Genomic DNA, 13,599 nt, shown 5'->3' on the forward strand with positions numbered 1-13,599 from the left:
TGTATGAGTTTCTTTCTTAAAATCCCCAATTCCAATTTTTTTTATGGAATATTGCACTTTGGGGTTTTTTTGGGTTGCAGGACAACCTCTCATGCACGTGAGATCGCAGCAATAGCGAACTACAATGATTCAATCAATTCCCAATGGAAAAAATCAAGTCCTGCCCAACATTTTTTCTTGTTTGAAAAGCATCACAATAGGGAAGAATAGACTATCGCAACTTCTATTTTATGCCAACTTTAATTAACTGGATGTTTCTTTTCTTTTTTCTGTACTTGCAAATAACAGAATTTTCATTTTTGGTTGACATATCAAATCCTACTTGAATGGGTCAAAAAGCATTCCAGCAAATTATGTTTAATGTAAATTTAATCTATAATACATTTTCATTTAATTGGAATTAACATGCAATTAAGTGTCCACATTTTTTTTTTCATTTTACACCTAGTTCCACACGTAAAGTATTATTAAGTATACAACAGTTTACTTCTTTTTCACCTTTTTTTTAAGCTTTCAGTAGTTTAGGTGATGATTAGTGTATATACTTGACCTCACAGGCTGCATAAATACAACATTTGCAAACACAGTAAAATGTGCTTTTAGCTTATTAACCTGAAAACAGGTGAGCAGGGCAGATGGAAAAGTGTCGAAGGTGCTTCTTTTCATTTGAGTTTCATCAAAGTTGAACTTTCCACCAAAGAGTTGCATGCCCAGGAGAGCAAAGATGATGAGGAAGAGGAAGAGCAGCAGCAGCAGGGAGCAAATGGCTTTCATTGAATTCAGCAAAGAGCCCACCAGGTCTGAGAGGGCAGCCCAGTGTCTAAAGAGAGACAGTCAGAATGTCAAATACATCTTACACTACTCATAGAGATTATAGATATACTAAGACATTTTAATGGGAGAAACAGCAATGTGCAATATGGTGCCTTTTCAATAAAAAAAACAATCACTGCAGCTGCCATTAAAAGCTCCAATTCCCAGAGAAACCTGAGATTTGTAGCCTAGAAATCTAGACGCACCCTAGCGGCAGCAAATCTAATCTTCCACGAGTGTAGTCTAGCAACTCTCAATACACGTCTGAGCTGTAAAAATCTAACTCTGGTCAGGCCAATCACATCGTGTATAGAGTCGGTGGGCGGGGCTTAACATAATGACGGCCGAGTTGCGCTTGCGTGCTACTAGTAAACACAGAAGCTGGCGAACAGCGGTCTCTCGAATCGACTTTGACCGCGACTCTGGAAGACTTGGATTTAAGCTTTTCTCTGAGAAAAGAACAAAGAACGGCACTGAAGTCATTCTTAAGAAGGGAAGGTATGTTTTGAGTTTTACCGACCGGATACGGTGAAATTTTAATCTGTCAACAAGCTCCGCTTCACATTGCTCTGGTTGGTTGTAGCGCAATCCAACTGCATGCAGAGGGAGTCTGAAAGACAACCGTTTATCCCGCCCCTCGGATTGAGCCCTGTCTATGGTGAGTTTCCAGACCAAACATCTTGATGTGGGTCTGGCTTGTCAGGCTATGAGATTTGTGCTTACGACTGCACATTTGCATTGGCTGGTCTAGCCTAAAAAATAGGCTTTTTGAGCAAAGAACAACATTTTTGGGACAGTTTGTATCAGATTTTGTTGCTGATTTGAAATATGTTATTTAATTTGTTGGTTCGGCAAGCAGTTTTTGAGATATCAGATTCCCCCATTCAAATAGATAGGACTTGGTCTTGGATGCCCAAAATAGCTTTCCGGAAGCATTTGGCCATCGAGTGATCAGACTTTCCTTGCTCTTTTTGGGTTTTATTTTTAAAAAAATAATAATAATTCACAGGGTTATTATATTGTTATTATAGACATATTTGTAATATAAAAAAACACTTTTGAAACACTAATAAAAATGACAAACAACAAATACTGACTAAAACAAATATTAATATTAACGATATAATACATCAAAATAGGGACTCCCTCTATATTAGCTACTTATACTAACATTGTACTAACATTGACATTAATAATTTGATACAGTGTACTTATTGTGCACATACGTACGTTTTTACACAGTATTTACATTTTTCAAAATTACCTGCATGTAATCTGAAGTTACATTTATAATTACACTGTTGACCCTTCCCTTACACCTAACCCTACCCTTAAACTTCCCCATACCACCACGCCTGCCCCTAACTTTACATGTATACCACCTCAATATCAGCAAAAGTGTTTTGCAATACAATATGAATACAATAAGTACATTGTGCTTATTTTTGATATAAGTACAGAGTAGTTAAAGCCACCAAATTCAAAGAGGGACCCAATATGGAAATAAATACTATAACAGTATCTAAATGACTGAATTCAAATACAGCCAAGTCATTAATGACTTGTTTCACTGTTTCAGATTAAATCTCAAAGAGCTGGAAACACACATGAGCTAAATCACCTTGTGACTTTGAAGATACGCAGCAGACGGACGCAGCGCAGCACAGAGATTCCGATTGGCGGGATTACTTCAATCTCCACCAGCACCGTCTCCAGAATTCCACCACACACCACGAAACAATCAAAACGATTAAAGAGAGCCATGAAATAGATCTGAAAGCCAAAGCTGTAGATCTTCATCAGCATCTCCAGTGTAAACAGAGCCAGAAGGATCTTATTTGCTCGTTCTGGAATATTAAAGAAACCATATTTAAGACAGGGTCAATTCCTTTAATTAAAAGGCACACTTTGACAACACTTCAGTCACACAAACCCTGTATATCAGTGAGCCACTTGGGCTGGCCGTAGTGTTCAGAGGCACTGGCGGCAGTGTTGAGGAACACCAACAGTAGCACCAGCCAGTAAAAATTTGTGGATTTGACGGCCACACGGCAGTTCTTCCTAATGACCAGATTCAAGTGGTACAGCTGCTCACTGAGAAAGAGAAGAGTCAGTTGCAAATATAAGTGGAGATCAAATTTAAAACTTTCAAACAATGTAAGATATGTCACTTTAAAATGATTCCTCAGAAAAATTTAGGGTTGGGGTTCTGGCAAACAAATAAACACTGTTTGAGCGAGCTCTTAACACCTTATACTCCATCAAGTCTATTGCGGTCTCAAAACTCTGGCCAGTTGATAATACCTAGAATATCAAAATCAATTGAAGGCGGTCGATTCTTTTCCTATTTAGCACCTAAACTCTGGAACAGTCTTCCTAACATTATTCGAGAAGCAGACACACTCTGTCAGTTTAAATCTAGACTAAAAACACATCTCTTTACTATAGCATACACATAAAACATTTTTAACTTATATTATTCAAATCAATTGACTGATTGTTTGGCTGCATTAAAGGAACTGTATGTAATAAATGTATTTCAATTAATCATAAAATGAAACATTAACATTAAGAAATCATGTTAATTTCAAATTATATCACTGACAACAGTAGTCCAGCCAGGATATTGTCTAGGGATGGGTACCGAAAACCGGTATTAAACGGGCCCCGGGGGTGAATTTTGAAAGACCGTAGTATCGATAAGCTCGGACGTTATCGGTTCTGCTGTCGGTACTTTTGATAATACACGTGATGACGAGAGAGAGAGAGAGAGAGAGAGAGAGAGAGAGAGAGAGAGAGAGAGAGAGAGAGAGAGAGAGAGAGAGAGAGAGACTAATAAATGTGCGGAGCCGCAAGAGATTTAGATTTTGTCTTCCAAAGATTATAATAATAATATTTATGTCTAGCGCAACTTAATTCCCTTTGTAGCCTACGCCGCCATTTCTCCCAAAAACTCCAACGTAAGACAGAATCAGCACGATCAGTGATTGTTGTAAAATACAGTCTAGCTACTGTTGGTAAATTGTGGGATGCGTTTAATAATAAAAAGAGCGATTAAATGCACAAAAATGTGCGCAAGAGATTGTTCCCAAGTCGGCGCGCGCTCTGAAACAGCCGCAACGAGACGAGCAAATTACACTTTCGGTTTCACACTCGCGTCTAAACGATCAAATGTACACAAACATCTATGTCAAAATGACCGGCTTGGAGAGTCTCTTAAACACAACACAGTTTGTGTCTAAAATGGACGTTGTTATTATGGATAGTCGGGAGAAAATGTAGTGCATCTGCCTATTATCAGTTGCCTATAGATCTGCACATCTGTCTTAAAGAGGCAGCGGTGTAAATAAACATGCTGACGAATTACTGCGAATTAAACAACCAAATGCAAAGAGAAAATCACCCACAGCTCTTGAATGAATAACTTCAGCTTTAACAAGCATTATTTTGGCTATTTATGATGAACAGTGTTATTTTACATTTGATTACTAGAATTCTTCCTGAAATGAAAGCACTGCATGTGTAGGCTGTGTATTTTTGTTAATTGTTCGTGTGTGTATATATATATATATATGTATATATATATATATATATATATATATATATATATATATATATATATATATATATATATATATATATATGTATGTATGTATGTATGTATGTATGTATGTATGTATGTATGTATGTATGTATATATATATATATATATATATATATATATATATATATATATATATATAAAATCTCAAAAAGTACCGATAAGAATACCGTTAAAGTACCGGACCGATAAGCAGTATCGGTAAGAGTAGTAATACCGTTAAAACCTTAACGATACCCATCCCTAATATTGTCATTTAAAAGTTGTTGTTGCAGCCCTCAACTGATGTTGATGTTGACATGTTGTGTTTTGGCCTGAAGCTCCGCCCTCCACCTATCTACCAATCATGAAGTCAGTAGTGTTTCGGCATCCGGGCTGCCAGCTCTGCTCTAGTTACAACAGCTGCAGCTAAAAACTTTCCTGCTGGATCCTGCAACCTATGTGGCAACCTCGAGTCAGGGGGGAGAGGGGGGATAGTGATTGCAGTACCAGTTTTGGCCACAATCTTACATACACTTCCTTTAACTAGGTCAGCCGAAACTGGGACCACTTCCCATAACACCTGATGTACTCATTACATCATAAAAAGAGTGGCATCTACGCTAATGTTAGTCTCTATGTTTATCCTGAGGTTTACTGCAGTCAGCCGTATCCAGGCCGTATCCAGATCAGATGGTGGATCCTTGGAGAGTCTGCTGAGACCGTTTCAATTGGTGTCTCCTCTGAATTTGCCTCACCAACACGTCACGCTCAAAACACATCTCTGGCGTGATGACTCTGATCTTTTGAACATTCCTATTTAATAATTGTTTACTCGACACGTCATCCTAAATAAACTCGTCTCTTGCGTGATACCCCAATCTTTTGAATATTCCTATCTAATATGACTTCTGACCTGTAAGGTTGCCAGAATAATAATCATACAGTGTTTGACAATAGGCCAGAGGAGAACTGGCACCTGACTGAGCCTGGTTTCTCCCAAGGTTTACTTTCGAGTTTTGGTTCCTTGCCACTGTCACCTTTGGCTTGGCTTAGTTGGGAACACTAAAATTTCGATCTAAGTTTTCAACTAAATATCCAAATAAAATGAATTACTAAATTAACTATATAAACTATATTACTGATCTGCCCACATTGTCACTAGATGATAAATTGAAATGAGCTGATAACATCACTGTTCTCTCCAGAACGATTTTGTTGCAATATTTTCCTGTTAACACTGTGAAGCTGCTTTGAAACAATCATCATTGTAAAAGCACTATATAAATAAAGTTGACTTGACTTGACTTACCAGAAACTTATAGCCATCAGTCGTGCCCTAAAGACAATTAGAGAGTTTAGGTTAATAAAATCTCAGGTGTTTAATCATTTAAAATATATATAACAGCTATTTTAATGTTGTACTTACATTATAGATGCACAGCAGCCACCGTCATCATCCAGGAATGCTTCAAATTCAGAGTCTGAATCTGATTCTGTATTTAAAATAAGAAAAGAAATAAGGACTGAATGTGTTCTTTAAAAATTAAGACAAATGTCTATTATGTAGGTCTTTAGCTTAATACATATAAATCTGAGTGAAAATTCAGTACCTCCATCTTCACTGTGTTTGTACCAGCCATATTTCTTCATCATCTTTTTCTTGGCCACCACAGCACCTGCCCATTACACCAACAACAAAAAAAGTTTGTCATCGACTGAAAAAACAACAACAACATAGCCTACATCTTAGCAAAAACTTGCCTTTCATGATAGAAAGAGCTGACTGCCCTTGTGAAAAAGAAGTGTGTCTAATGGCATCGTACTTCAAATCTTGAAAGTATACTTTTAATAAACTGTATTTGCAAATAATATAATATTAATGAAATAGAAACTCACTTAAACTATGTACTTGAAGAGAGCACACTTTCATGATTACCTAGTTCTGGCATGAAACTCTAAATCACGCAGGCTGATAGGTATTTAACTCATTTGGTAGCGATCACATCATTATCTACAAGCACGATTGGTTGCTGTTGCTTCAGCGGCCAATGAGCTGAGGCTTAACATTCAAACAAATGTTATGTTAGTTATATGCAGCGTGCTTTCAGAAACCCTCCACTTTCCCCTGCTCCACCTGTATAGATCTACTACAGGGGTTAAATCATGTATGTTACATGTCCAGCATCATGCTCACTTTATACATGCTCACAGCAATGTCTGTGAATGTATTGGAAGGTGCAAGTCTCTGTACTAAAAAAACATTAACATTACCATATCCATTATCTCTATTACCATACCAATCTCCCAAGAGTTGTCATGACAGAACTATGTGCTATGTATTCCCTAATTTTGTGTTTTGTATTTAGTTATGCTGCGTTCCAGGCAGGTTTTTGAGCCTGTAAGTTACGACTTCAAGCCGTGCCTCACAACTTTGTAGCGTTCCGGGCAAGGTCACAGCAACTGCCTGAGCGCAAGGAATTGTGGTAGCTAGATGTAAGCAAAGCATGAACGACTGTACGGGTTTATGCTAATTTACAATCATTTCTATCACCAGAGGTGCTTACTCCTTGCTTATTTGAGGGAAACTGAGTAGGAAAAATGTTGCATAAGACAAGAGAAGCTGTTATACCTTTTATTTTACATTATTTGTAAAATACCAGGTACGACATCAGTAGGGGCTGCCATTTTTGTTTCACAGGCTATCTGACGTCAGAGCTTGTAACTGGGAGTATATCGATCTAGTACAAGTTCACGGGTGGAAAGTCACAGGTTTGACTGCCATTCCAGCGCACTTTAACAGGTTACGGATGGGTAGTGCCTCATTTTAGTACTCATTTAAATTACACTGAATATGATACATATGAACTATAGCTAAATCATTTTAATTTGTAAATTGTAATTAACATGCAATTAAGTTTCAGAAAATATTTAATATAAAATTCAGTACACATATTGTTTCCGTTTATAAGTAGCCTACTCTTTTTAAATGTATGCTAAAGTATTCTTCTTTTACACATGATATTTTACGATGATTATATTACGTTTATTTCCATCCTCATCCATGTCCTCTGCTTCAATGAGCCAGTCCATGTAGCCAATCATGTCCTCCTCCATCTGTTGTTTCTCCTGGGCCTTCTGCAGCTCACCACGACACACAGCCTTCTCTCTCTCTTTAGAGAACTCGCTGTGATGTGCAAGAGACATATGAATTACAATGCAAACCTTCACAAGATGCCCAACAAATATCACAAGACCTCCTCATCCTTACAGCATGTATCTGCCTATACAATTTCATTTGCAATGGAGGCAAAGCTAAAGAAAAAAAACGATTTACCATACTACACTAGACTATTATAAACACACATATGATTTCAATCAGGGCTTGAGTCACTCACCCACTCAATACACCCAACACAAGATTGAGGACAAAGAAAGACCCAAAGATGACCAGAGACACAAAATAAATCCAAGGCAGCTCAAATCCGATGGAATCATTCATCTGAGTGAAAGATTCAGACAAGAGGGGGGTGGGGGGTGGGGTTATAAAGTTGTTCATGAGCTGTGATTTTTTTGAGTGGCATAGATTGGATATAACTTTAAACAGACAAAATTAGTATGTGATTCTATCCTGTGTTGTTATTATTAAAGGTCCGCCGGAAGCTAAATATGTTAAATATGGATATTTTTGTTACAAAAACCCATCGATTCGTTTCAGATGGCCTTTATTAACCCCCGGGAGCAGAATGGATTACTTTTATAATGGATGGATGCACTTTTTTGGGCTTCAAATTTTGGGCTGCAATTATAAAGCTTGGAAGAGCCAGGACATTTTTTAATATAACTCAGATTATATTCGTCTGAAAGAAGAATGTCATATACAGGTGCTGGTCATATAATAAGAATATCATCCAAAAGTTTATTTATTTCACTAATTCTTTTCAAAAAATTGAAACTTAGTATTATATTTATTCATTACACACAGATTTATATTTCAAATGTTTATTTATTTTAATTTTAATGATTATAACTGACGACTAAGGAAAATCCCAAATTCAATATCTCAGAAAATTAGAATATTACTTAAAACCAATACAAAGAAAGGGTTTTTCAAAATCTTGGCCAACTGAAAAGTATGATTACGAAAAAAGTATGAGCATGTACAGCACTCAATACTTAGTTGGGGCTCCTTTTGCCTGAATTACTGCAGCAATGCAGCGTGGCATGGAGTCAATCAGTCTGTGGCACTGCTTGGGTGTTATGAGAGCCCAGGTTCCTCTAATAGTTGCCTTCAGCTCTTCTGCATTGTTGGGTCTGGCATATCCTCCTCACAATACTGCATAGATTTGCTATGGGGTTAAGGTCTGGTGAATTTGCTGGCCAATTAAGAACAAGGAATATCATGATCATTAAACCAGGTACTGGTTGCTTTGGCATTGTGCTGTTGCCAAGTCCTGTTGGAAAATGAAATCCACAACCCACGTCTTGCATACATCTGTGCGTAGTGGTTCTTGAAGCACTGACTCCAGCTCCAGTCCACTCTTTGTGAATCTCTCCCACATTTTTGAATGGGTTTTGTTTCACAATCCTCTCCAGGGTGCGGTTATCCCTATTGTTTGTACACTTTTTTCTACCACATCTTTTCCTTCCCTTTGCTCTCTATTAATGTGCTTGGACACAGAGCTCTGTGAACAGCCAGCCTCTTTTGCAATGACCTTTTGTGTCTTGCCCTCCTTGTGCAATTTGTTAATGGTCGTCTTTTGGACAACTGTCAAGTCAGCAGTCTTCCCCATGATTGTGTAGCCTACAGAAATAGACTGAGAGACCATTTAAAGGCCTTTGCAGGTGTTTTGAGTTAATAAGCTGACTAGAGTGTGACACCAGGTGTCTTCAATATTAAACCTTTTCATAATATTCAAATTTTCTGAGATACTGAATTTGGTATTCTCCTTAGTTGTCAGTTATAATCATCAAAATTAAAAGAAATAGACATTCGAAATATATCAGTCTATGTGTAATGAATTAATATAATATACAAGTTTCACTTTTTAATGCAATTAGTGAAATATATCAACTTTTTGATTATATTCTAAGTATATGACCAGCACCTGTACACCTAGGATGGCTTGAGGGTGAGTAAATCATTAGGTGATTTTCATTTTTGGGTGGACTATTCCTTTAACTAAAACTATCACATTAGTCATTTGTTAACATATACCGTATGTATTTAAGTCTTAAAGATTTGCTTTTAATTACTAAATTGAGAGAAGGGTTGAAATTATTTTCTAGATTTTTGTATTTTTGAGCAGTAGAGTAGATTTGAGTAGATGTTTAGATCTACATCCCTTAAACTCAAATAGCTCAAATAACTGTCAATTAACATTCCAATATAATAAGCGGTTTGTGTAACATTAGTAAAATCAAGAGTGAAAAAATAGGGGAGAGGTCGTACCCAGTAGAGTACATCAGTCCAGCCCTCCATTGTAATGCACTGGAACACAGTAAGCATGGCGAAGAAGATATTGTCAAAGTTGGTGATGCCTCCATTAGGTCCTTCCCATCCTCCCCGACACACTGTGTTATTCCCCACGCAGGAGCGACCGTTACTGGCAAAAGCACATGGTGTTGGATCATCGTCCACCATTAGCTCTTTTCACATGAAAAACACAATTTCGTAGTTTAAAATTATGTATAGTCAACAAACAACCAATTTAACTCTTTCTCCGACATTGAAGGATTTTTCCGTCATTTATCACACAATGCTTCCCTGCCATTGACGTAATTTTCAGGCAATAACATGTTTTCCTCATTAAGCCGGGCACATTGTACAATTTATAATAGTCCTTTACAATTGTCACTTGTCAGACTGTACGAACACGATCCCCGCTATAAGCAATGTCACACTGTAGGATCGTAATTGTCATTAATGTTAGACTGTACAGTCAAGCCATGTTAAAAACGGACACACACCAGAAGATTCATCTGGAGTGGTGACTACCAAACAAAACAATCTCTATTGATAATTTTGGAAAAAACAAAGAAATGTTTGTGGAGCTGTGTTTGTGAAGTGGTGGTTTTTTGTTGTCTCACTAATTGGGTCATCAGGTTCTATGCTCCTATTGGTTTTTGATTTGACGGTTGTTGTAGAAGCCACACAGCAAGACACTGTCAAAATTTCTCTCAATGATCAGTAATCGGATGTTGGCAAACATGCCAAAGTAGCAATCAAAGTCTTCAGATTTTGGCCTAGGATCAGATGAATATTATAGTATTCACTAAATTTGTCAACAAGCAAAGAAGAAGCAAAAAACAAACATTAGAATCATTGATCTAACACAATCACCAAACATTAAACAGCATATAAATCAAAATTGCAGACTGAGGAAGAGCAATACTGAGCAAACTTTGTGGGCGTTAAAGGGTCAGTTCACCCAAAAATGAAATTGATGTCATTAATGACTAACCCTAATGTTGTTCCTCACCCGTAAGACCTTTGTTCATCATCAAAACACAGTTTAAGATATTTTATATTTAGTCCGACAGCGTATCTAAGTGTATACACACTATACTGTCCATGTCCAGAAAGGGAATAAAAACATCATCAAAGTAGTCCATATGTGACATCAGTTATTTAGTTAGAATCTCTTGAAGCATCGAAAATACATTTTGGTCCAAAAATAACTAAAACTACGACTTTATTCAGCATTGTATTCTCTTCCACGTTTGTTTTCAATTCTCGAATAAAGATTGAAACGGTCATGAATCAGTGAATCGATCAATGATTCGGATCACCAGTGTAACGTGATTTCAGCAGTTTGGCACACGATCCAAATCATGAATCAATACGCTGATTCACAACCATTTTAATCTTTATGAGGTTTGAACACAAACAGGGAAGAGAAGAAAATGCTGAAAAAGTCGTAGTTTTTGTTATTTTTGGACCAAAATGTATTTTCGATACTTCAAGAGATTCTAATCAACTAACTGATGTCACATATGGACTACTTTGATGATGCTTTTATTCCCTTTCTGGACATGGACAGCATAGTGTGTATACACTTGGATACGCTCTCGGACTAAATATAAAATATCTTAAACTGTGTTCCGAAGATCAACAGACATCTTACGGGTGTGGAACCACATTAGGGTGAGTCATTAATGACATCAGTGTCATTTTTAGGTGAACTAACCCTTTAATCGACGAGATGCATTATATTGGCTCCATCTATGTTGTTGCTCTTTTTATGAAACCTGCCCACATTCAAGTGTTGAATCAAAGCATGCATGAAGCTAGAATAAAATAAATAGTTGTTGTTGTTTAAAAGCAGAGGCTCATTTCTTTTGATATATTGATTGTTCAGATATTCATATAACAATATATTCTAATGGCCATGAAAGTTTTGTGAAAATGATCACAAAAAAAAGAAAAAAGAAGAAATGCTGGCAGGAAAAGAGTTAAACATGCAAATGGAGTCGCACTGCATCCAGCTTTGTAAGATCTTAAAGCTTGCATTTCTCACCTGTCCCTACATAGTAGCAGGTCTTGTGCATTCTGCCTATGAAGAGCTCCAGCCCAATGATGGCATAAATGATGATGACAAACATGACCAGCAGACCAATGTGGAGCAGAGGCACCATGGCTTTCATGATGGAGTTCAACACAATCTGCAGACCTGCACAGATCACAACCTGAATCGCAATAACTGTATATGTTGGAATTAGACTACGACAGGACTGAGTGTAAAAAAAAAGTTCTACTCAAAACTGCAGAAGAAAACATGCACACACTTACTCGGCACACCGGAAACCAGACGCAGGGGTCTCAGTACTCTGAAAGCTCTCAGCGCTTTGACATCCAGACCACCTGGTTTGCCTGCTGCGTGATGTGCCTCTCCTGGTTTGTGCTCTCCCATTTCAGCTATCACACTAAAAAGACTGTAAAGGGAACACAGAAACTGATGACTATACTGTCAATTGAGTAGGTTTATGTAGCCAAATGTGAATTTTGGCTACATAAGAAAGAAAGAAATGTTTTTAACTTGAAAACCACATACATACCCTACAATGACAATGATAAAATCCAGCAAGTTCCACCCACTGCGGATGTAGGCGCTGGGATGCATGACCAGACCGTATGCGAGAATCTTTGTGAATGTTTCAATGGTGAAAATGACCAGAAACACATACTCCACTTGTTCCTAGGAAGAATTGGGGAATGAAAAAAGAGAGATGAAGTATCTATATACACGCACACACACAGTCAACATTCATAAGCTTGTAAGTAAGATTTTAAAACTTGCATTCAGCAAGGATACGTAAGTGACTAAATGCCAAAATAATGCTGTTCATTGCTGTTTATTTTCCACGAAAATATATTAAGCAGCAAAAACTTTTTTCAGCCTTAATAATAATAATAACCATTATTAACGATGGAGCACCAATACCAATTATTAATTATTAAACAGCAATTAAGGTTTTTTGAATTATTTAGTGATGGATCATGTGACATCAAAGAAATAAAGTACATTTTAAAATACAGTATATTCAAATAGAAAACAGTTATTTGAAACTGTAAAAAAAAATGTATCACAGTATTTATATTTTTAGTGTATTCTGATCAAATAGATGCCACCTTGGTGCACATAATAGATTTAGTTCAAAAACATTTTTAAAAAAATCTAAAAAAAGAACTAATTTAGGAGTCACAACATTGACCATATGAAACTAAATATACTGGATATATTAACTGTTTTGATGAATGGATAGTTAATGGATGAATGGTCTATATATAGCATATGTAGATATATCCTTACATGTCCAAGTGAATTAAATGGCACTATAAAAATGTGTTATATATAAGTAATAATATATATGCATAATATATAATTCATGGTTTACTATTGAGAAGCAATTTGTTCTACACACACACGCACAGACAAAATACACTCTCCCTCTCACCTGCTTTCCCTTATAATACACATTGCTGAGCTCAGCTCATTAACTTTCTGCCCTCTTGACCCACTTAGTAGGAAGCTAAACGCTACATTAATACCAGCAAGTCATGTACGGCGAAAATACTACTGGTTCATTTCTACAAAGCCTTAGCTAACCTGGAAAATGACAGTACTATAAAACTATATAAAAAAAGTATATATAAAACTATAAAAGTTTGATATATGGGTAACAGCCCAAGTGTAACTTAAATA

At 36.8% G+C, this 13,599-nt stretch overlaps 1 protein-coding gene across 1 annotated transcript in view; it reads right to left on the reverse strand.

Annotated features, from left to right (window-relative positions):
* cacna1fa (calcium channel, voltage-dependent, L type, alpha 1F subunit a) overlaps positions 1 to 13,599 on the reverse strand; it is a 50,018-nt gene that overhangs the window by 32,377 nt on the left and 4,042 nt on the right. The window contains exons 4-15 of the mRNA XM_067413217.1: positions 12,452 to 12,591; positions 12,186 to 12,328; positions 11,914 to 12,066; positions 9,846 to 10,042; positions 7,792 to 7,895; positions 7,438 to 7,580; positions 6,007 to 6,072; positions 5,823 to 5,889; positions 5,706 to 5,732; positions 2,747 to 2,907; positions 2,435 to 2,660; positions 613 to 820 (exon numbers count right to left, since the gene is read on the reverse strand). Coding sequence (XP_067269318.1) covers positions 613 to 820; positions 2,435 to 2,660; positions 2,747 to 2,907; positions 5,706 to 5,732; positions 5,823 to 5,889; positions 6,007 to 6,072; positions 7,438 to 7,580; positions 7,792 to 7,895; positions 9,846 to 10,042; positions 11,914 to 12,066; positions 12,186 to 12,328; positions 12,452 to 12,591 — 1,635 coding nt within the window. The remainder of the gene's footprint in view (positions 1 to 612; positions 821 to 2,434; positions 2,661 to 2,746; positions 2,908 to 5,705; positions 5,733 to 5,822; positions 5,890 to 6,006; positions 6,073 to 7,437; positions 7,581 to 7,791; positions 7,896 to 9,845; positions 10,043 to 11,913; positions 12,067 to 12,185; positions 12,329 to 12,451; positions 12,592 to 13,599) is intronic.

The sequence above is a fragment of the Pseudorasbora parva genome, chromosome 13 (genome assembly GCF_024679245.1).
Source record: "Pseudorasbora parva isolate DD20220531a chromosome 13, ASM2467924v1, whole genome shotgun sequence".
NCBI lineage: Eukaryota > Metazoa > Chordata > Actinopteri > Cypriniformes > Gobionidae > Pseudorasbora > Pseudorasbora parva.